Source organism: Cinclus cinclus, chromosome 14, assembly GCF_963662255.1.
Source record: "Cinclus cinclus chromosome 14, bCinCin1.1, whole genome shotgun sequence".
NCBI classification, from domain to species: domain Eukaryota; kingdom Metazoa; phylum Chordata; class Aves; order Passeriformes; family Cinclidae; genus Cinclus; species Cinclus cinclus.
The window spans coordinates 15,767,162-15,791,264 of NC_085059.1; the positions used below are offsets into that span (position 1 = coordinate 15,767,162).

The 24,103-nt window shown below is 45.2% G+C and overlaps 1 protein-coding gene across 6 annotated transcripts in view; it reads left to right on the forward strand.

The window, feature by feature from the left end:
• GRIA1 (glutamate ionotropic receptor AMPA type subunit 1) overlaps window positions 1-24,103 on the forward strand; it is a 116,637-nt gene that overhangs the window by 35,611 nt on the left and 56,923 nt on the right. For 3 of the 6 annotated variants that reach the window (XM_062502286.1, XM_062502285.1, XM_062502287.1), the window contains exons 3-4: window positions 19,605-19,844; window positions 21,186-21,370. In XM_062502286.1, coding sequence (XP_062358270.1) covers window positions 19,605-19,844; window positions 21,186-21,370 — 425 coding nt within the window. Of the gene's footprint in view, window positions 1-19,604; window positions 19,845-21,185; window positions 21,371-24,103 lie in introns of those variants that run through there. The other 3 variants (XM_062502289.1, XM_062502290.1, XM_062502288.1) reach the window with 2 other exon arrangements.

The window sequence follows — 24,103 nt, forward strand, 5'->3', positions numbered from 1 at the left end:
GTAGTAAACACTGCAGATATTCCAAAGGCACAATATCTTATCTGTAGTAAACACATTCTGAAGCTCCTCACTGAATTACTCTAAGCCTCTGATGTCCCTGCACAGAATTTGGTTGAGTTTTGGCCCTTGAAGGTATTTGCAGACTCCTGCCATATTCCTCTACTGAATATCTGCCAGATCCATCCGTTCCAGTCCCTTCTGTTACCAACACAGCAGATGCACTCAAAGTTACGAAGCCCAGAGTAAGCAAAACTAAAGTGTTTAATCTATTATTAATCAGTCAGTTGCAGAAATGATAGGGCTCTGGGGGACCTCAGAAAGACATCAATATTTATGGCCTTGTTAGCAAATGCCACCTTTTTTTTTTTTTTTTTTTTAAGAGACAAAAGGATTTTGATGGTTGTTTATGTTTCCAGTTATTCCATAAAGAGGCAATGTCATGTTTTGGGACAGGTTGGTTCAGAAAAATGTATTCAGTATTTATCACAAAATACTGAGATTTCCACCATACCTCTGCTCTTCTCAGTCTTGCAGTCAAGATTTCACCTTCTCTAGAAGCAATGGCCCAAGCTGAAATCAGAGCCCCAGTTGCTCTGAGCTACCAACCAGGGAAGTTTTGACAATTAAAAGATAAAATCCCCCTAATCCCATTTGCTGAGATAAATTATATAAATTCCATAAAGGCAAAGCAATGAAATATGATTTCAGTTCCAAAAAAGCTCCACCCATTACTGGAAATTTTTTTCTGGATTAGGCTAAATTTAAATTGGACATTAGGACAAATTTCTTCACTGAAGGGATTGTCAAGCACTGACACAGGCTGTCCAAGGTAGTGGCTGAGTCACCATCCCTGGAGGTATTTAAAAGACATGTAGATGTGGCACGTAGGGATATGATGTAGTGGTGGACCTGGCAGTGTTAACTCATGTGTTGGACTCAATGATCTTGAAGCTCTTTTCCAACCTAAACAATTCTATGGTTCTGTAAACCACTCATCCTGCAGTGTTTGTGCTCTGCAACTTTTTGCAGTTCCTGCTTGAGTTTGTTCCTTGACATTTTCAGCACCAACCCCAGTGATGCTGATTTTAAAATGACCTTCATCCCTTGTAGCCAACCTTCTTAGCTCACTTGGCTTCTGCCTTCAGATACCATGAGTTTATTTCTTTTGCACACCATATTTTGCTTTACTTTTTTGTTTTGCTGTTGTTAGTTTGGTTTTTGGTTGGTTCGGTGTTTTAAAAATTATTTTTCTACTTTTCACAATTCTATTTTAATAGATATCTTTTAGTCCTCTTTGCAGTTTCTGGATTTTTCCTGGAATAGAAGAATAATTTCTCTGATCTCAAGTACACTTCAATGCTACCATCATTGAAGCAAACTCTTTGTTGAACAATATTGTTTTTTTCGTGCAAGAGATGTTGAGGAAGAGAGCACTGAAGCAGGGAAACCAAAATCCTAGGGGGAAGGAGAGAATAAAGTAAATAAATCAGAGAATAGGGCTGTGAAAAATCATAGAGTTAATGAATGGGACAAAGACAAGAGGAAAAGAGAGGACATTTCAAAGGAAAGAAACAGTGACCAGCCCCTAGTGACTGCAGAGTTGCCTTCAGGTCATTGATCTCATCACTTATCCCTTCTCACACTTGAACTTCCCTTGCTGTCTCTTGACCCAGTCACTGATTTCCTCTCTTTCATACCAGGTACAGATTTTGTAAATAGGGAAATGAGATATCCTGTACATCCATTCACCTTCCAATAAGTGTGCAAGCAGAGAAACCACCGGCTCAGGCTGAGCCTAAAGCCATTATGGACCGAGGGAGGATCCATGCCCATGCAATCTGTGGCATCTCCAAATTATTTTACAGGATCTGGCAGCTTCCCAAGTGCTTTAATCCCTGTCCCAGGAGCCTGAAAATTTGTTCTCCTCATACATGTGAGGCCTGTAATCACTGTGGCAGGAGACTGGTTCATTCTAGTCCTTGTGTGCTAGGAAATGAGATAGTTTTAACTTCTCTAGTTTAAAGGTACTTACCTTGGTTTTCCTCCATCCTTTAATTTGGATTGGCTCTTTTGACTTTGTTCTGGGTTTTTGTGCTCACTGCACTGCATTGTGGCCAATTTCAGCGCATCACTTCTCCCTCAACATCATTTTTTTTCCCCATTGCTGCACCCCAGACCATTGCAGATAATCACAGGTTTCTGTCTAGAAGTGGTCAAAAACTTGCAGGAAATATTTTTGTTCAACACAGGTCTTTGCCGTAAAATATTTTTTCTCCATTTAAGCAAATAGTGGTTCCAATAGATGTTTACTATGTTTTTGCCATTGCAAATCTGAAATAAAAGGTAAACGTGGAGAGTTTCTATGTATGCTCACACTTTTTTTGCCAGTTTGCCACTTACCTCCCACCTACCAGTTGGAAAACAGGAAAAAAACCCCAGCATGTGATGCCAATCTCTACCTATTTTCATATTTCCCTGTTTTCCCATCATCTCTCTGCAGAGAGAAAAGTAGTAAAGAAATAAAACTATTTTTATCAGTTCCTCTGACCAAAAGAAAACTTAAGGCTACTTGAAACAGCACAAAAATAAATATTGTTGTTCCATTCTGATATTTCCAGAAGGGGAAAAAAAACCAAAAAACAATTGCTGTTTTTTTTGCGGGTGTGTGACTTCTTAAGTGATGTTGGTAGCTGTATTTGCCAGATTTCCCTTTCAGTTGTCTTGAGTTTTATAGCTACAAAAAAGAGACCAGTTCAAGCATACAGGTGAACTCCTGTCTGAATGGAGGAGGGCATCTCCCCACCTTCACCCCTCCTTCCCCCTTTGCTCTGCTGCTTTTTGGGAAAAATCACTGAAGTTGCTCCTTGAAGCTCTGCCAGATGCTTTGTGCATCTCCAGTCTCCTCCTGCCCCTGCAGCTCTCTCTGCCTGGGGGGCACTTGCTTTCCCTCACACTACACTGTAATAAAAGGCACCCACGCTTTGATAAATGCTACACTTTCAAAAATTCTCGGTTTACCAAGACCTCAAGATTTTTTTTTTTTAAGTCATTGACTTCATCATAAGAAGAGTTTGCTCAGTCCCACAGGGCAGAGCTCCATGTTTGATAACGTGAGACACGCAGAAACTTTCAAATGTCTTGGTTTCTTCTGCCCCTTTCCAAAGAGATTTTTTTTTTCATCTTTATGCAGATGGTAGGGACCTCTACACCTACTGCTTCTCTCACAATGCTCAGCCAAGATCTCCTTCATCTGCTGTACCAAGGGTAGGGCAGGAAATCATCCTGCACACTTGATCCTGGGAGGATAATGGCTCATGCAGCAGTGCTTGCAGTCCACTAAATATTCACTTCCCTGTGTTTTTTTTGTATTCATGTTACAGATATGTGATTCCTATCAGACATGTCAGGTGCTCCGTGTCTCTGGGGACAGGCGGGCAGTGGAGGTGGGTGCTCCTGGAATGCAAATGTACACTGAGGAAACCTGAGCGTGGTGTGTGCCTGCCACAGCAACCTCAGCACATCCCTGGGTGCTGCACTTCCCGCAGAGCACTGAGCTCTCTGCTCCATTCCCACACCCCACTGCTGCAGATGAGGAGAAAAGGGCGAGAAACAAAGTGATTTTGCACTGTTAAACTCTGCTGGTAGAGAGTGTGTGGGTGCACACTCACACCACAGGGTGTGATTCCAGCACGGGAAGGGACCTCTGGGTTGTGTGCTCAGACAGAAATGATACTGCACACAAAACCAGCTCTGCTTTTGCTCCAGTGCTCCCTTTGGAAAACAAAACCCAAGCTGCTCTCCTCCCATGGTTACAAATCTCTCTGTGGTTCACAGTCTGCATTTATTCATGACTAGTTTATTCTCACTTGTTCTCATGCCAATGTTGTCCTTTAGCATCAATAGCTCTTCTCTAGTGTTTACCCCTCTGACGTTTTTATAAGCAGCAGCGCATCCCCTCTCAGCCTTTGCTTCCCTGCACTGAAACATGCCAGATCCTTTACAATCTCTCATGTGACAACATCTCCATTATTCAGGACGGTTACCCAAACATCCAAGGTTTCATTCCCAAATATCTCATTTACATTGGTTTATCTCGCTTCAAGAATATGTTGGTTTTACTGCCCTGAGAGCAGGTTCACGTGCACATGTCAGACTAAAGAAAAATAGGTGCTTCAGGCAGGGGGGATGATGGTGTGTGTGACACTAGCATGGTGTGTGTGACACAAAGAGGTTGCTGTGTGTGACACTAACATGGTGTGTGTGACACTAGCATGGTGTGTGTGACACAAAGAGGTTGCTGTGTGTGACACTAACATGGTGTGTGTGACACTAGCATGGTGTGTGTGACACAAAGAGGTTGCTGTGTGTGACACTAACATGGTGTGTGTGACACTAACATGGTGTGTGTGACACAAAGAGGTTGCTGTGTGTGTGAAGCGTGCCGTGGGTGCCGGTGGAGGGATGCTGTCAGCAGGACCGTGTGCGCCAGACTCCAAAAGGGATTACTCAGTGTGGAGGGGGCGTTGTAAGGAGGATTTTGAGGTGTGTGACACTGAGAAGGATTAGTCTCTGTGTAAAAAAGTATGTGTGTAGAAGAGAGGGGAGATAAGCGGGTGGCTGCACGTGGCACAGGGAGAGATTATCCCGGGTGTCTGTGAGCAGGGTGATAAGGAAGGGCTTCGTGTGAGAAAGGCACTGTAGAAACCTGGGATTCAGCTAATGGAAGGATCTGTGTGTGTTTGTGTGTGTGAGTGGGTGGGACGTGGAAAGGAGGATTTGGGAAGTGTGTGGCAGAGGGACTTGGGAATGCTGGAGGGGGTCCGTGCAGGGGTGTGTGTTCCTATAGCTGCAGCACCATGGGGTTGCTCACGGCCATGCACTGGTGGGATGCAGTGTTGTTTCCAATAGGCAAGGCTTTGTAAAGGGAAGGCCTTGTAACATGGCTCAGGCCTGTTTCTTAGGCTAAGGAGAAGGGAACTGTGGGAGAATTCAGCTGGAATAGGGGTAGAGAGATGTGAGAGATGTGAGAAATGTGCTGTGTGACTGCCACATGTCCACATGGTAGTGTATGGTGGCTGGTTGGCTTGTGCCTTAAAGCTGTGTAAGCTGATAATGGGCTAACTGCTTAAAAAAGGCCAGGTTTTTGGCAATAAAGAGCTCTTCTTTGCACCTGCCTGGGCTCCCTGCGTCACTCTTTATCGCCACAGTGTTGGGACATGTGGAGGGCTCCTGCACCACAGGGACAGGGTGGTGGAAAAAGCCAGCTGTGCCCCATGGGTGGGGCACTGTTGTGGGACACTGCTGAGCCTGATAAGGAGGTGCTCCAGGGCAGGTGACAAAGCAGGGACAAAGCTGAAGCACAGGGACTCTCCCTGTACCTGTCCGAGCAGGGAAAGGTGAGCACTCGGGAGGCAGTGGGAATTGAGGGCTGAGGGCTGGCACACACTGTGCACAGAGGGAACCATCGCCCTGTGAGCAGGACAGGACAGAGACCATGTGCAGTGCTGAGCAGAGGTTGTCTGGGTGCAGAGCAAGTGCAAATGCACACAGAAATCAGCGTGAGTTTCTCAGGAGAAACAGCTCTGAGAGTGGCTAAACCTCCCACCTGCAGCAGGGTGTGAAGGCTGGCAGCATTTCCACTGACCCCATGTTCTCCACCTCTCACCTCAGGTTTATCCCTGCTGCTCTGGCTGACTGTCCTTGCAGCATCTCTTCTAGGGGGAAAGAACACTGCCAGCTCCTGTAGAGCAATTTATGATCCAGAGCAGGGGAGGAGGGTTAATTGCATCCCAGAATTTATCTTTTAATATTCTGACTTAACAGTAAAACTTTTCCCCCTTTTGTTTTTCCCTGGGAAAATCAGGCTGTTTTTTTCAAACCCACCAACTTCCTGCTTTTGATCAAGTCTCAGTTTTTGTTTGAAGGGGGAAAGAAGGTGATGAGAAATTTCAGCTAGCTTTGTTGCCTGTCTTAATTGGATCTGTTCCATTGGCATTAGTTTTGTCTCTGAGATGCTAAAAGTAAAGACTACCAAAAGCTTTTATAGTAAAATGAACTAAAATAACTGGGGAGTCTAGGGTAACTTTCCTTCAAATAAATTGATTCTTTGCTTGTCCAATGGACCATTTGAATGTTTGCTTTCTGTTTAATGAAAGTCATCAAAAGTCTGGCCAGTTGCTTTGTAGCTTTCAAGAATCCTTTTTTTTTTCTTTTTTTTAAGAGAGAAGGCTAAAAACTGACTAGCTACAATTTGAGATTCCCCTAGGTGTTAGGTGCTGAACAAATATAAGATCTCATGCCTAGAAAATAAAGTAGGAGGCTTCAAACCAGAAATGAAGAGTCTGTATAAGCATGAATAAAATTTCATTTAGAAGCATGATCCTAAAATATAGATTGTCCATAAAACTGGGTACTTATATCTTTCTTAAAGACGCTCTGTTTTGCAACAAAAAGGTATTTCAGTGTGATGCAGGAATAGGATAAGTTTTGTGGCAAAGGTGGCCAACTTCTCCTACATTTTAATTTAATGGAGACCCAGAGTCCATGCTGCACCCACCTGGCAGAGCCAGTGGGAATAATAACTCCCCTTTGCCCACTGAGGACTGGAGATGGGATAAACTTGAATTGAGGTCCACAGAGCTGCTGGACCAGACCATCCCTGCCCCACAGGGAGAGATTTTCTTGGCCCAGAAACCAATGTCTGGCAGTAACTCTGCTCAAAAGCCACCAGCTGGGCACCCGGTGCCATGCTGAAAGTCAAGCCATTAGATAGGCCTTGTGCTTTTTAAAAGCTAATAAACCATGAAATCACTCAGAGAGAGCCAAACAAAAGGCATTGGAGGGGGCTTGGCTTTGTTCTGGGAAGGTCTCCAGTCTTTTGGGCCACAGGTCATGCCGTCCTTCCCTCCAGCCCAGCGTGAATCCGCGGGGGCTGAGGTTGAGCTGTGAGAGGAATTGCAGTGGCTTTAGTGCTAAAGCCAGTACATGAGTTCTGCTGCAAAGTGCCCACTCAACAGCTGGCCACAAAATCCCCAAGGCTGGGGTGAGATGCCAAGTCTGTGTGTGCTGGGAGAGCAGCATCAGGGCATTGCAGAGCTGCCTTGTTCTGCTGTCAGCACATTCCCTCCTCCGAGAGGAGCGAACGGGGACAGGGAGTGCCCCGTGGAGCAGGCACCCTCCCCTGGGGAAGTGCTTGCACTGGAGAAATGTGAGCATTCTTCTGGAAAAGCACTGCAATGGGCCTGTTCTTCATCGTCTGACAAAGAGGTGTCCATGTGAGGGCACTCGGGTCCCACCCCAAAATGTCTGTGTGTCTGCACAGGTGAGGTCTTTGCCTCAGTCATGGAGGACAGACTGCCACGCTTCAGGCAGTGAGGTTTGGAAAAACCCATCTTGGCTAAAACTTGTCAGCATTAAACAGGGGGAAAAAATGTTACTTTTTCCATTCAGAGAGAGGAAAAACAGTGATCCAGAGGTAGCTGCCCATTTTCCTCCCCCATCTGCCAGAAAAAGGCACCTAACCCTTGGATCTCTGAATGCACCCACAGTCAGCCCCCCTTCACACTCTCTTTCATCCTTATTTTTCTCTTTCAAAGCTCCAATTGATTTTGAAATTAAAATGGCTGTTCTCCCATCAATGAACTTCAAGCTTGCGTCTCCTTTCCCCCATTCCTCTCTCCCATCGAGGTTTCACAACTCCTCGGGTTTCTGTTATTTCCCATCCATTTGCTTTGAAGGATTTTTCCAATAAGGATGTCCAGAAAAGCTTCTCAAGGGTCTTTTATCACAAATTCCTTTTGGTTTCATGGATGAGGATGCTTCTGAGGAGGACCTGGTGACCTGTGCTCAAGCAGACGTGAAGCAAGCACATTTTACAAGCGAGTCACAGCTGAGTGCACCCACAAATCAGGTCCTGTATCCCTGCAGCCTCCTGCAGGAAACATGATGTGTTTCCCAACTGGCAAAACTAGACCGTAGTTAGACCCAATGTAATTCTGTTGGTCTCAATGTAGTTACCAGGGAAACTATAATGTAGACAACTTTTCTACACTGAAATAAAGGTTTTCTTAGCTACCTTACTTATATTGCACAGTCTTTGTGTTATATTGCACAGTATTTGTAACCAGGCAGAAAGCTGATGATTTTCTCAACTCTCATTACATGAGAGGCTCAAGAAAGAAGTTTCCAGGAGGATGCAAGTGGATTATAGCCATGGATTTACAGCTGCACCATCAGGGTGGTGCAAGGTGCACATGGACAGAGGACCCTCTGTCAACCAAACCTGCACGTGACACGCCAGTTCTTCCATTGCTCCTCAGAAAAGCATCTTCCCTCAGGAAAGCACTGGTAAAAGTTGTCACAGAAGAAAAGCTTTCAGTACACATTAGCAAAAGCCTAATTTTCAGAGGCTGCATGCATATGGCTTCCTTCCACATCCAAATCACCTAAAGATCATCTCATCTCTTCTTTAAAGACACAGAGCAGCCAACTCAGTAATTTAAGCAAGTTTTGGAAGTGCCACCAAGGGTCTCAGCTGACACTGCTCTACTGTCAGGACTAGCAGTGCAGAGGAATGATCACAAAAAATTCTTTGGAAATACGACTGCAGATGTTTATTGCCATGTTAAATATTGGTAGGCAGAAAAAATTTCTCTCACGGGGAGATGAATCTTTATTCCAGCAGGAAGGTTAGGAGCTCGAAGTGAAGGCTACACTGCACACTCCTCTCTTCCACATTCAGCACTGAAAGTGGGTTTCAGTTCAGAGAGGAGAAAATCACAGCCCTCACAGGTTAGGTAGGACAGTCCCAGAGGTGTAAAATCACAGGTTTTATATTGCACCTCGGGCTTCCTGCAAGCACCAAGAGAAAAAAAACACCTGTCCTAGGGATGTTTCTTTTTGCCTGTTCTTCCACGCCAAGTTTTTTTGGGTTCTTCCCACCAGTGGCAGCAGCCTCTGCCCTGCCAACCTTCTCTTGTAGCTGGAAGTTCCACCTGCCTTTCCCCCAGAGGCTTCTGGAATAAATGGTGCCTTAATTAGATTAATTATAGCTTTAGCCCTCCATGTGCTCATTTTATCTGCGCAATTAGAGTCCAGTATATGGTGGTGTTTCCTCAGTTTTCCTTCTGGGAAGCAAGTCCAACACCTGAAGTGTGAAGCCTTCCATGGCTCACCTGTCTTGCACAATGTTTGTTAAATCCAAGGAATGCTTCCACTCCTTGAAAAGCTAGTGCTCCTGGTGCCTCTCTGTGCAAGACCTGCCTGCCCCTGGCTGGCAAGTGATCCTGGTTTCATGAACAAATGGATTTCATTCCAGGCATTTCTCTGTAACGCCAACAGAAGTGTTGAGCAACACCTGGTGAATAGTGGAAGAGTCTCTGATGCTTGTGAGAAGTGGTACAAATTAGCATCCCCCAGTCTGCTGCTGCTTTTCTGTCTAAATAATATTTTACAGGTAAAGTTTCTGCTGAGAAGCAGTGGGGTTTTCCCACTAGCTGCCTAAATCATGTCATCGGCTGTGGTTTACACTGAGTGACTGCTCCAGGCAGAACCTGCATCTCTGTGTGCAGTGTCACTGCTCTGGAATGATGAACAGCCCCCAGGTTTGCAGCAACTCCCCTTCCTGTGCTCTGGTTGGCCTCCCTGCTATTTGCATTTATGCAGAGTGTTTTACACGCTCTCTCTTGCTCTCTGCAGTTCACTACAGAGTCTCTTTCTCCAGCAGCTTAAAAATTCTCCCAGAATAGAAATCAGTAGGGAAGTTGTCTGCTTGTAAGTAGGCACGTCAGGAAGGGATCTCAGTGTTTTCATAACGTTAAGGATGCTCTAACATTCTTCTCCCTAAGCTACACATCCCATTTTCCAGGTTATTTTCTCAGTACCACAGCAGAATAACTGAGAGGCTCCTGGTGTCTTCACTGGCCCCTGTGTAGAGTTGATGATTTTTTATCTTTCATTAGCATAAATCTTTACTGTGGCATACCAAGCTCTACAAGTAAAACATCCTGTTGAAAAGCCTTTCCCAAAGTTTTGCTTTGTATTTGATACCCCCTGTCACTAACATTAAAGGGATTTGGCTGCCCAAAAGTCTTTCAGCCAAAAGATGTGCATCTAAGGTCATTTTATATGACTGGTGTTGTGCTTTGCAGCTTCTCCCACATTTTGGTCCTTTCCTCAGTCCTGTGAGTTTGCCATGGGAGATGATTTTTGTGGGTCCAAGTGCAGGTTCAGGAGAAGCCTGTAGCTGTAAAAGTCCCCTCTGTCATGCTGGTAAAATGACACAAATTTCAACTAAGTTTTTTTATTAAAAAAAATTTCAAATTACCCTTTATTTGTGCTGAAGGTCTTGCTGGGTAGCCAGGATCATATATGGTATTTTGGGTCACATTCCCAAGGGTGTCCAAGTCTACCCACAGGTTTGTGGGAGCAGTGGGGCAGAGAAGTGTTCTCCCAGTTCCTGCATCCCCACCATTCACATCACTCAAAGGGATGGATGTCTCCACCTCCCACAAGAGGGAACTGGCCTCTAGAGCTGCTTGTAGCCTTGGTTTAAGTATGTCCCCTTTGCAGAAGCTCCATCTGGGCACCCTGACTGGATGCACTTCATGTAAACTGTTTGTTCTACCACCCACGGCAAGCAGCTCGCACAGAAATTTCACCAGAGACCATAAAATTGCAAACCATAGGTCCAGATCTCACCATCTGTCACACTTCTGCCTCCCTGCTCCCCAGACAACACAGTCTCCCACTGGGTTTAAAAGATCTCAAGCTTTAACTTGTTTGTTTGGGATTTTCTGTGATACCTGGTGCTCTGAGGCACTGCGGAAATCAAAATGTTGTAACTCTTATCATTTATTACCCTCCCAATGCAGACAGGATCAAAGCTGTTCTAATGACAGGGAAGAAATGGTAATATTCCCCCTGACATTAAGAAGCCCTGAACAAAGCTATGAGCACAATGGAACGGAACATTAATGTGGAAAGGGAAAATAAAAACCCTACAAGACATGACTATAGCAAAGAGCCACCTAGGGAAGCACTTAAGCTGACAAAAACCAGCACTCTCAGATGTCAAAGGATCTTGTCATTCTGCACCAAACTCAGCCCTTGCTGAGATGTTAAATATGTTTCAAAACCATTGGTGCTTTCACAGACCTCAGGTGAACACAATGTGCAACCAGGTAACACAAAAGGGTTGTGCTCTAGAGCTTAATCCTTGTGTGCTGAGAGTAGTTTGCTGGGTTTGTGCCTTTCTCTCCTCTTCCCAGAAAACTAATGGCTCCAGTGACTGCAGAAGAGGTGGCACTTCTGGGGCAGCAATAGCACATGTAGGTTTGGAGCATCTGCTTTGCTAATTCAGCAGATACCTGTAATGTAGCCCTGAAAGTGGATAGAAAATGCGAACATTTATAAATAATGTGTCAGGTGGGTTTAGGTACTGCTTGCCACTTCAAGCCCCCAAGGACATGATGCTCTGTCCTGTGTGTGAGGTTTTGTTTGAAGGATCTTTGTCCTTGGAAAGTATAAAGTTCTACAGAGAGTTTCAAGACAGGCCCTTACAAAATCTCCACCAGAACCTGAGGCTTGCACTGAAGACAGTCTGAGGCTTTAATGTCTATTAACCAATACAATATATTAGGGAAAGAAAAGAAGCTATTGAAGACAAAATGTATTTCATCTGCAGCAAGACCTTCTCTATGTGACACATTTGCTTTCTGTCATTGCTTATCTTCCCTCCTCCCACTCCTCACTCCCCTCTTTTTACTGTTTTAATAATTCAGCACTTACAGCCCAGAATTAAATGCTGTGGTGAACTGAGAGGTGTGCTGTGTACTGTGTTAACGTGCTGGGGGTTTGGTGCTCTGTTCTTTCCCTCTGTTATTTGTTCATGCTTCCCAGCAGAATCTACACCATGATCCTGTACTTAGTTTTCCTTGTACAGCACTGTCTTCAGAAGGGCCAATATAATACAAAAGGCCATCTAATAAAAAAGCAGAAGGAAAATTGGTTCAACCCTCATTCCTCATCTCCTTTTACAATGTCACTGTCGCTTTTCCATTTGTAGTAATCTTGCTTTAATATTTATGTCCCTGCTTCAGACACAGAGTTCAATGAGGACAAATTATGACTTTTCAATTTCGTTGTGGAAGGTTAGATGAGAGCAGGGATCGCTGATCTTCCAGTGTCTGTGGGTCCCATAGGAACATCCATCTGCAGTGGGGGGCCCTGTGAGGGATCCCCCCTTCCCTCTAGAGCAGTTGCAGGGGAGCTCGAGGTGAGGGTTGTGCATTAGGAGAGTTCAGCTGCTTTTGCAGAGCTCCTGCTGCTCCAAGGAACCCAGCACAGCAGCATGTCTGCTGGGTTCTTCCTGGACACAGCAAAAAGCCAGACTGCCCAGCAGACCTGATGACAGTGTCAGACACTTCTGGAACATCTTTAAGGGCTCTTCCAAGCCAAACCATTCTATGATTCTAAGATTTTCAAGGACAAAATGCACTGAAAAAGGCTCTCAGAAGACTGTATCCCAAATGGGTTTGCTAGCTGTCCCCCAGAAAGGAGCCAGACTGGCATGGAGGAAAACACTACCATTTAAACAACGAGACAAGGTGAAAAGGTCTATTTCATTAGATCTGAAAAGTGCAGAGGGTTTTTCCAGGCACCAGGGCCCTTTTGCACATATTTTCTGTTTTTAAGTTATGAAAGCAGGGAGTGTTGTGGAAAAGCTTGGTATGGGACACTGGAGAGATGAAGGCAGTTGACAACAAGAGCCTTACACAGCTTGAGAGCGTGGCATCAGTGCTTGCAGCTCAGAAATGGGTCTTATTTTGGGTCTGTATGAGCACAGTGCAAAAGTCAGCCTCTGACCAAGTGGACTGGAACAGATGGGCTCAGAGAAAAGCAGTTGCCTCACAAGCAAAGATCCGAATAATGATTAAATAACAAACCTGACACAGAGATGTCAGTGAACCCATTTCTCTTACCACATAATCTGATCTGTTAACCACAAGACCCTCATTAGCCAAACTGCCCTGTTAGAATAATAATCTAATTCTACCCACAGAAGAAATGAGACCCTCTTAGGGATGCTTCTGATCTCAGTGTCTTTCACATAGGGGATTTGCATCTAATTCCTATTAAAAGTGCTCAGAATTAGCCTGTGCTGACTGTAAACTCTTCAATATATTTAATTCTTGGTTATATATGACTCAGCAAAATATTAGCAGTCCCAAAGCAAAAATACTTTCAAAAACAAATAAAGCAAGCAAGTAGAATCTTGACTAACATCATCATTTTCCTTCTTTCCTTATTTCAACAAGTTCAGTGACCTCATTAAGACCTTTGATATGGGGATTTTTTTCTTCTGTTTTGTAGTCACAATGGATAAGAACTGCACTCAAAGACTCTAGTAGAAAAATAAAAGGAGGTTGAAAGATGTGAAGTACACGAGTGGAAGAGCAAGGACCTTCGACTGGTCCCTTAGAGAGATTAAAGTCAATTCCCCATGACTGTATCTCCCACCACCCTGATTTTAATTCAAAAGTTCACTTAAATGACTGAGAGTCCATGTTGTTAATTTTTGGTGACCAAACCACCACTTTCTTTCTGTTTCCTAAAACTCAGTGGCATGTGAGAAAGAAGTACCCCAAATCTAATTTGTTCTCAAAGGAAACTTACTTGTCAGCCAGGCAGACTGACTTATTTGTTAGGCAGGCAAAGTTAACTGAAAAAATTGAAGCTATCAGCATGTGCACTTATGAGCAGCTCTTCAGTCACAGATTATTGTTTTAATATGAGGGAAGGAAAGCAGATCTTTATGTAAAAATCAACACTATTTTCCAGCTTCCAGAATTGTTAGAGCAGCAGTGCAGGGAAATGATGGAAGGGAGCACTCTCCCGTGCCTTTTGTATATTTGAAAGAAAAACATGTATTTCTTGTGATAGCACATCAGCCTGATTTGCAGTTGATCAAATATGTAGGACATATCTGCTGTCAGCTAAATACATGAGTGGAACAATGGGGGAGTGTAGAATCTGTTTGGCTTTCCCCTGCTCCAGAAATCTGTGGGAACATGCTGTCGTTGGGATGTGCTGAAGAGACGCGCTCTGGCACCTACGCCGCAGTGGAGAGCTGTGAGGACAAACATTTGGGAGGAAAGCTGAGCTGAGCCTAATTGCAGCAGGCACCAGAGCTCCTTCCTTGGAACCCCACCAGCTTTGCCAACCTGATGTCAGGTTCTCCATCACCGTGTGAGGGTCGCCTCCAGGCAGGGCATGCTGAGAATTAATTATGCATGCATATCCTCCCTCCTCTTTCCCACATGTGCACAAACACACTCCAAGTGAGCAAAGGGAAGCATGTGGGAGCTGCTTCTTGACACCACTGCTGTCAAGGAGTATGTTGTGCTGCAAGTGAGTGTGTTGGTTCTATGTCCCAGGAGGTTCGGGCACATGAAGATGATATTGGGGCTGCAGGTATTGCAGGGCTCATCTTTAGTAGCTTGCAGAGGATAACTGACATGACTGGGATCACTATTTTATTTCTCTCAAAGTCTGGCTACACTTAACCTTGCAATGTTTAAAAGGCATTTTTTCATTTTGGTGTGTGCTGGGTTGTGTGGTTTCAAAGATTTCTTCTTATTTTGAAATCCTTTTTTATTTTTTTTTGTCTGTTTGTTTGTTTGGGCTGTGGGGAATAATTTGGTCAAATGTGCACCTCAGCATCATAGGAACAGCTTCCCTGGAGAAGATGCAGTGTCTTCCTTCCTAGATGCCATTCTCCAGGGTCAGGAAAGGCTCTGAGATCTGGCAGGGACCATCTGGGGTGTCTGTCCCCACTTGCAAGTGAGAACATGAGTCATTTGTGAGGAACATCTGGGGAAATTTCATTTAATCAGGTTTTTTACCACTCTTGTGGCTTTGGGTATTAGCACTGTCTCTGCTACTTCTGTTCTCTGACAGAGGCACATGCAGCAGCTGAATCTCCTAAGAGTCAACTAAGCCATATTATTGGCTCCCTCCAGGGGTAGCTGGAAGAAACTTAATAGTCCATGAGATACAACAAGTCAGTAGAAATGATCTAATGTCCCTTCCTAGTCTTAAACTCAGTGAGATGGTGAAAATTCTGCTTCTAAAGGGGATGGCAGATGAGCAGTTGCCAGGATCTCCTACCAGGCTTCCTCCCCAGCTGTGTCCCTGGAGAGCAGTTCCCTTTTTGCAGTCTTGTTTGCAGATTCTCAGCAGAATGCACAGTTTTCACTGCTGGAAACCAAATCCTCATTTCCATCCTTCTGTGCAGCCCATTTGCCTTTCCTCCTGCCTCAAATCCAAAGACTATTTCAGCCCCTCTTTGTGGTGATGGTTTCTGAGAGAAACTTTTTGGGTTATCTTCTTTAACCAAAACCTAAAAGAGTTACCTGTTTTATCTGACACCTGCCTTTCACCCATGACAACATGGATCAGGTCAAACACCTGCTTGCAAAATGCCTCTGACTCTTCTAATTCAGAAATCAATCTTGTTCATCTACTCACTCTGGTTAAGAGCTGCAGCCAAAAAATAATTCTACCATGAATTTTTACTGACTCACAACACCTCTTTTTCTTTCCTCTTCCACAGAGAAAATGTGAAATTTAAAGTTGTGAGTGTTGATGTGTTTACTGATGTATTTTTCTTTTTCTTGGAAGCATCTGCAAAGGTGGCCAGAGCTGCCTCTCTTCAGCTCCCAAATGGGTGTCCTCTCCTGTCTGTACTTCCAGTAAAATCAGTGTTCCTTTCTGATGTACATTCTTTACCTTGAATATTTCCATATGAAAAGAGAACTTTTGAGAAACACTGCAGGCCTAGAGATCCTAGAGTCTGTGGATTCCAAGAATGAGAGAATCACAGATGCCTTTTTCCTCATCTGAATTCAAGGACACATCAGCTCCCTGGTGACTACCACTCCACAGGTGGAGAGGGGCAGCTTCCCCTGCTTGTTCTACTCCAGCAGTCATTTTTCAACTAACTTACAAACTATTTTGATTTTTGCTGTAGTTTAGAGAAGTTTTTAGAGCAGACAGTGAGCTCTCACCTCCTCTGGCTGCAACAGGCACTCTGCAGAGTGCTTGTCACTGGGTTGTCTCTTCAGCAGAACCAGGTGACAATCTTGTTAATTCCTCTGCTTTTACCTAATTTTCCTTGTTGAAAAGCACTAGAGCTCTCAGGGAGAAATCCTGTGCCTGGAGAAGGAGGGATATGGGATGTCCATGGGGCCTGGTGCAGCACACGCTGGGAACGCCTGAGCCACAAATCCCAAACTAATCAGTGAAACAAGACTGATCAGGGAGAACACAGTAGCAGTTGCCACGGTTATCAATCACTATGGACTACATCTTCCCAGGGCTGCTTTAGAGGGAAACTCTGCTGTAATAAATTACAAATTCAGTGTAAGATATGAGTGCAGGTACAGCCTAGAACTGACGTTCTCTGTCCTTTCCCACCCTGCAGCCCAGAGGCCACAAGCAGCACATGCAAACAGCCACAGATATTTGCATCCAAGCAAAACCCTCCTCACTCGTGCTCACATCCTGGGATAGGCAAACATTTATGCCGTTGGATTCCACCCAGATTCCTGCCTGCAGGAACGAGCTGGAGGTGGAGCTGTCCAAATTCAGCTGCTGGAGCTGCTCTCCAGGCTGACTGCAGCTCTCCTCTGCAGGAAGAGCTGGGCTGGGGCCAGCCAGCTGCTCACACAAAGCCAGCACAAGGCTTGCAAAGGGTGATGTTGTCAGCAGCTGAGTGACCAGAAGAGCTCACCTTCTTGGGCCTTCCATTCCAGGGCAATCTTCATCCTTTTTATGCTTCTTAATCTATTTAGAAATCCATCAGTTGGAGGCTAGTGACTGCTCATCACTACAAAAACAAAGAGAGATTAAAATATTTGCTTCCTCTACTTAAGGTTTACAATTCTTAGTAGTAGATTATTAGGAAGTTGCAGAGCAATCAAATGCGAACAGAATAATTAACAAATTTGCTTCATAAAACGATTGAAGGAAATGTAAAGAAGCTCCAGCAATCTCTTAGTGTATTAAATAACAAGCAAGTAATTTCTTTTTAGTTTTGCTATGTAAACTCATTTGGAGCACCTGTAATTTAAAATAGCCCTGAGATTTACATAATTTTGCAGCCACTGCTTTTGCACTATGCCAAGTTCAGTCCCAGAAAGGTGGCTACAGCTCTCACTCTTCATTTTTCCAGATTAACTGACACAAGAGTTTCTTTGTTTTCCTTTGGGAGATAACTCTTGGCAAGCTTTTTTTTTTTTCCCAATTTATCTGCCTTGTCCATGCCCCCTCTTATCCTGGAAGTACAAAGCAAGTTAGGGTTCTTCCCAAACTTACTAATGATAAAGAGTGTTCACTCTCTCAGTTGTCTTTAGTACAATCTGTTTCAAATGCTGGCACTGATGATGTCTCAAAACAGTGTAGGAGGGAATCCTGAGCATGACTGAGCCACAGAGTTAAAAAAATAAAACATGAAAAACGATAGATTCCTTTTGAATAGAAAAAAAAAAATCCAAGGAAGCCATGCCTTGTCTAAAACAAACCAAGCCAGCTAAGTTTATTGTCTGGATTATTAATTTTACTGGACTGTTCAGCTGTCCTGAAAATGTCTCTTTAATCATTCAGTGAGGCTGAAGCCTGGGTCTCTGGGGATCATGTTCTGATCTCTCACATATGGTATCTCGCACTGTTCATTAGACCCACTGCTCCAGTCACATGGAAACGGTGCTCAGATTATTTCCATCTCTATCTGCTACTTTTCTTCCTGAATGTGTCAGTCTCATGATGAGGGCAGTGACTCCAGCTGATACAGACACAATTGCTGATTGCAAAGAGAGGCACTGCTGTGAAAATAAAGAGAATGGGGGGTTATTTCCATCTCAGTTTGGGCTTTCTGAGGCATCCCTGCCCTGCAGAACAGCAAACTCCCTTGTGGGAGGAAAATGCTGAGATCACAGGTGCTAATCAGTGAGAAGGGGATGAGTGACCTTGTGAGCAAACTGTGGGACTGGGATGCCCAAAAAATGGGCTCAGCTCCAAGACAAAAGAAAAAAATTCTTCAGTCTTACGAGATTCCATTCTTAGCTCTCAGCACCGCCTCGAAGCCTGGCTGCTTTGTTTTGGGGGTGAGATGGGAGCAGGGACTTGCTTTGCATAGTAGGAAGTAGGATTCCTTGCTCTTCCCTCTGAATGTTTGGTGCTGGCAGTAGCAAAGTGAGGAACGAGGATTTTCCAGGATGGCTGTAAGCCAGCCAGGATTGATTTTGGGTCCCTGCTGGAGGGACAGAGCTCACATGGAGCCCAGCTAAGGATGCAAGAAGCTCATTTTTAGAAGCCTGTCCCCAGGCACACATGCAGAAGGCTTGGTACTGGCAGTTAGCAACAGAAATCAGGTCAGGGGATTCCCAAGCAGTGCAGAAGGACCCCAGAATGTCACAATGTCACATCCAACTCCTCAGCCTGCACTGAGTGATGTGTGAAGTGTCGAGTCAATATAAATGTCACAGCCAAAGATCTTCAGAGTCAGAGTGACAAGAGGAGGAGACACTAGTGCCAAGAGTTCTGAGACAGGAAAAGTGCTGTCACTGCCACCACCTCCAGCTTGGAGATTTATTGATGGTAACTTGGGATGTGCCATAAACAGGGGTGATATTAAATGAGCCTGACTGTCTCAGGGGCTAAGTTTTACAACCCAAAGTGTGAACTCTCTGTCTCACTGAGATCCTGAGGCTTTATCCCAGCAGCTCCCACGAGCTCATTAAGTGCTCTCCAGAGAAGGGCTCCAACCCAAGGGAGCCCTCCCTGCACAGCACAGCACAGGGGCTGAGGACAGAAGGACAGACAGACACCTGGAGGGAACCCAGCCAGCCCTCCTGGTGGACACCTCCCAGAACACTGCTGATACCTCACTGGGCTCACAGCCCTGTCTCCATGGCTTTGTGAGGAAACCAGAAGTTGCCAAAGTTGTGTTCCCAAGTACCAACACCCTCCCAGTGTCACAGGCTCCAACTCAGTGCCAGCAGCTCGTGCCCCAGGACACATCCCCCGGGAGGTGTGCTGTGACCACATTGAACCCTGGTGAACCTTTTGCTGAGATGCCCTCTCAGAGCAGTTTCCTGAGTTCTGAGGTCAAACTCATGGTTTCCCTCTGGAGTTGTTGGCAACAAAGGGCTGTGCTGCTATGCAAAGGCTTTCCTTCTGCTCTATGAATGCAGCCAGGGCTGCAGCAGCCTCTTTCTGCTGAAGGGTTCCCATGTTCAGATAACCCATTTTACCCCAGAAGCAGCAAAATCTTCAGCAGAGCCCTGGGGACACTGATTTCATTATTTTGAGTAATTTCTTCCCATGAAAATTAAAACAGGTCTGTGGAGGCCAAGGACAGGGCATTCCATGGCCACAAGCCCTGTTCTTCACAGGTTGCCTTCACCAACCCACCCACCTGGGGGGAAATTATCTAGTCCAGAGAGACCCTGCACCTTATCTCAGGGAAAAGGTTTACTTTAGTGACATTGCTGAGAAACCTCCTTGATTTTCTGCCCTCACAACCTTTCCCTCTGCTCCTGCAGTCTGCTCACAGTTCTCCAAGGGCGTCTATGCCATCTTTGGGTTTTATGAGAGGAGGACAGTCAACATGCTCACGTCTTTCTGCGGGGCCCTCCACGTCTGCTTCATAACTCCGAGCTTCCCCGTGGAAACCTCCAACCAGTTCGTGCTGCAGCTCCGCCCCGAGCTCCAGGATGCCCTCATCAGTGTCATCGAGCACTACAGCTGGCAGAAGTTTGTGTACATCTACGATGCTGACCGAGGTGAGTCGCAGCTCTGTTACCAGGCACTGAAAGACAGCGGTCTAGAAGGAGTCTTTACCTCCAAAAGTTGTGGGTCCCCGGTCAACCTATGTCTTCCCTGTTCTCTGTTTCTCTTCTAATATCCCTTTCTGCTCAAGGTGAGCATTGATCTAAACCAAGCATCAGCCTGACCCCGGTGAGTGTGTGCTCATGGGGTCAGATCCAAGCCCCATCAACACAAGGGAAATACTTGATGTGCACATGGCTTGGAATTTGAAATGGGGAAATTGTTTCTATTCAATAGGTCCCGTATTGAGCTGGTCTGTCAAATTCAAGGCCTCTGACTCCCGAGTTTAGAGACATGAACACTTGTTCAGGCCTCACCTAAGCCCACAGACAGGTGTGTTTCTGACAGACAGCTTGGAAAACTCCAGATTCTCCATGTTGGTGCCTGTCAGTTATCCACATAAAAGTACAAAAACTTTTGTGGGGTAATGGAAGACGTTACCTAATTTTCTAAATCCCAAACAGGACAAGAGAGCTCATTGCTCTATTATTCAGTTTTCCCAGCTCTCAGATGCCTTTAAAGCCCCAGGCCTGGAGGCTGCAAGCAAAGCAGTCTTGTGGAGGATAGGGCAGAGGTAAGGTGATTCACATCTCTGTCCTGGTAGTTATAATTATCCCCTGAAGGGACAGGATGGGCTTTAGAGATAAGGAGAAGGTATTAAAGCATCCCACCTGCTTTCTGTTGTCATGAGGCATGGGCACACTGAATATTCCAGAAGCACAGAGTGGTTTAGGGTTGTCCAAATTATTCCAGAGAATTGCTACATGCATCTCCTCTGGAAGGCTGTGCATGTAATTTAGGCAACATAATTCTAAAAGTAATGGTATCCAGATGAGATGCTGCCAAGAGAGAAGGATGCTGAATGTGACAGTGTGCTGTGATTGCTGAGGGTGTCCCTAACCCTAGAAGCACACAGCCTAAGCAGATCAAATATGAGAAGGAAACTATGGCTGAGAGAAATCAAGTTATTTGGGTAGTGACAGACAGAAAGACAGGGATTAGAGTTCTTATCTGTATCCCACAGCAGGGCCTGATCAACGAGACTGATCTGCCAATTACAAAGGAAAATTAGTTCTGGAATCATCTGTGCTAGGACAGAAAAACCAGGAGTCATTAATTCTAGCCCAGCTGAGTTTGGGTCAGATCTAGACTATTAGCTGCTCTCTGTAGCTCTGCTGCACTCTTGTGACTCTGTCACCAGCCTGGCTTGAGGCAGCTACACAGGCTGTCAGGAGGATGGAAAGATGCCATTGCACAACTAAAACCTGTCTCTCCCCCTTCTCTTCCCACCCTAGGGTTGTCAGTCCTGCAGAAAGTGCTGGACACTGCAGCTGAGAAGAACTGGCAGGTGACAGCTGTCAACATCCTGACAACAACAGAGGAGGGCTACCGAGTGCTCTTCCAGGAGCTGGAGAAGAAGAAGGAAAGGCTGGTGGTGGTGGACTGCGAATCTGAGAGGCTGAACATCATCCTTAACAAGGTTGTATTGGTGTGGGCCTTCTGGGAGGGGTCTTGCACACAGGAAGGGTTGTTTCTCCCTAGAGAAGTTCTCCCCATTCTTGCCTGATGCTTGTCTCCTTGTGGCTCTCACTGGAATCAGGGTGTGTGCCTTGCAGCTGCTGGGCTCGCAGCCCTTGCTATGTTATTGTGGAAACAGTAAAGCTGCAGGAATAGTACAAGGTGTCATGAATTCATGCTGAGTGAGCTCCACTGCTCCATGCTCCCTACTTGTTTGAGTGCTTTGCTGAGCCCTTTACACCTCCTCGCTCCCCAGTGGGTTTGATTTGTGCTAATACCTCCAAGCCTGGCACCTCCTGATTCTGCTGAGTCTTTCTGCAGTTTTTGAGTTAGGGTGGAGGTGTGAATTGGCACTGCCAGATTCCTGCTCCTCCAGCCTCCGTGTGCTGCACCAAATTCTCACACCTGTGCCAGCAGGACAGAAGGATTATGGTACATCTGTCCTGAATATGGATTTCTGTGGACAGGAGTCAAATGCAAACCCAGGGGTGGGTTGAGTCCACACTTCAACTTCAGCCACAAGACCTTTCCCTCTCACGCCTACAACCAAGTCCTTCCCCACCACTGGAAGTTTGGAAAGGGCTATGGAATTTCCACTGCTTTACTCCTAATAATCAGCTCGCTCTTACCTCGTGCTTCACACATCTCCTTCTCTAAGGTCCCTGTCACCTCCTTTCACATTTCAGCTGCTCCCTGTCTGGGACGGGGACTGACATTTCACCAGGTGCACAGCTCAGTGATGAGCACAATCCATCCTTGCTGGATGTCTCTGGGTGCTCCTCGTGTAATAACAAATGTGTAGTTAGTGTAATCTGTAAATTGTAATCTGGTGTTACGTGTAATAACAAAGAAGAAAGCAGGTTATAACCTCAAAGCAAAAGTCACATTTATGAAAGAGAAAACAGGTTATTCCATGGTTATTACAGGTTATTCTCTGGCTATGGAGCAGCTGCAGTTGAACAAAATTTTGGACAAGACTTAGGCAGTGAATTTGGCTTTTCATTAAAGTAAATCAAATATCTAGGATCAATAGTGTGAGGTTTTTAAGCCTGGTTTGTCTAACAGAATGTTAAGTTGTATAGTCAAGTATTATCTAGTCTTCTTGATATGAGCAGGAAAATAAGTCTTTCTTTCAAATTTCTTCACGTAACTGGAGCAAGAGTTAAACCTAGGTATAGGAAAAGCTATTTATAAGAACACTAAAAATCCAGATACTGTGATTATTTGCTTTGCAATGCTATAAAAAATATCAGTTCCCAGGGAGAAGAGGTACAAAGCTGTGTTTTACTACAAAAATTACAGAGCAATTCCAGCTGACATCTGTGCCTGGGAGGTAACACTCCTGTGAGGGATAGGGCTATGAACAACATTTTCAGACCTGTGTAGTCCATTTTCACCCTTTTTTACATTCTTGTTCCAAGTCCATTAGAATTTCTGAGAGCAGAGGTAATTGTCCCGGTGTGAGAAAGTGATGCCACATTTTTCATAGTGTACAGATGACCGGAGGGATTCAAAGATAATGTTCAGCTCGTTGTCATGTGAAATTCAGCTGGGAGTGTAACGTGGGCTCTCACTTGGGCTGCTGGCTGGTCTCTCAGCTCACCACACCAGCAGCCTCTGTGGGAATGTCACTGTGCTGTTTGCCTTGTCCCTCTCACTGGCTGACGTACTCCAAGAGCTGCCTCATTCTCTTGGGGAAATTTCAAAGCATTTATCTTCTTCCATGACAAGCCTGTCTCTGTCTCTCAGTGGCAGTGGATTTGTGATTTGTGCTCCATGGTGAGCAGGAGAGCTGGGGATGGCGGTCCAGCACCTGTGCCCCTTGCACCCACACTGCTGCTTTTAATTTTTCCTCTGCACACAAAACACAAATAGCATCAGTGACTCCAGCAAGGCAGCCCTCACACTCTGGTGATCGCAGCTGTGGAGCAGCCAGTGCTCTGTGTGTTAAAAATTACCTGATTTCTCTCTGGGAGATTTCTCGGTGTCGTGTCTCAAGGGTTTGATTTATCTTTGCCAAGGTACCTGTCATTTGTGAGCCAGGCCTTGGATGAGGGCAGGTTGCCGTGGGGTTGTGCTGTGTAGCCTTAATGGGATAAGTACTTGGTGGGTTGTGTTCCATCAAAGCTCTCTATTGTTTCTTCCTTGCCTCTCATTAAAATGAGTAACTGGAATTTCTCCTCTGCCAGTGTTTCACTCTGAGAGGATTTCTCTCTAATAGATGTCAAACTCGCCCATTAAGAAGTGGGTAATGAAACCTAGGTGGCCCAAGTGAGCAATCAGCATGCAGCCCAGCACAGCCTCTCACCACAGTCAGGAGGAGTGATAAATGCTATTATAACCTTAGCTTGCTACTGCTGTCCAGACACATTAGGACTGAGCAAGCATTTTAAAATAAATTAAGATCACAAATAACTGTGTAAAACACAGGAAACGAGCTTCATAATTCAGGAGGATGGGCTGTAAGATGAACAGCTCAGGGAGAGCTGGATGGCAGCCCTCTCCGGTTCATCGGCTCTGACACCTCATAAAATAACAAAGGAGACTTGGGGCTGAAGGAGCCAATGCCAGCTATTGTTGACACTGGAGAAAAGGGGAATTGGATCATAATTCTTAGACATCCCAGTGCACCAGAGATTCTCCTTCCTCCTACAAGGTCTGGGACTTGCTGCAAAGGTCAGCCTCAGCTGATGAA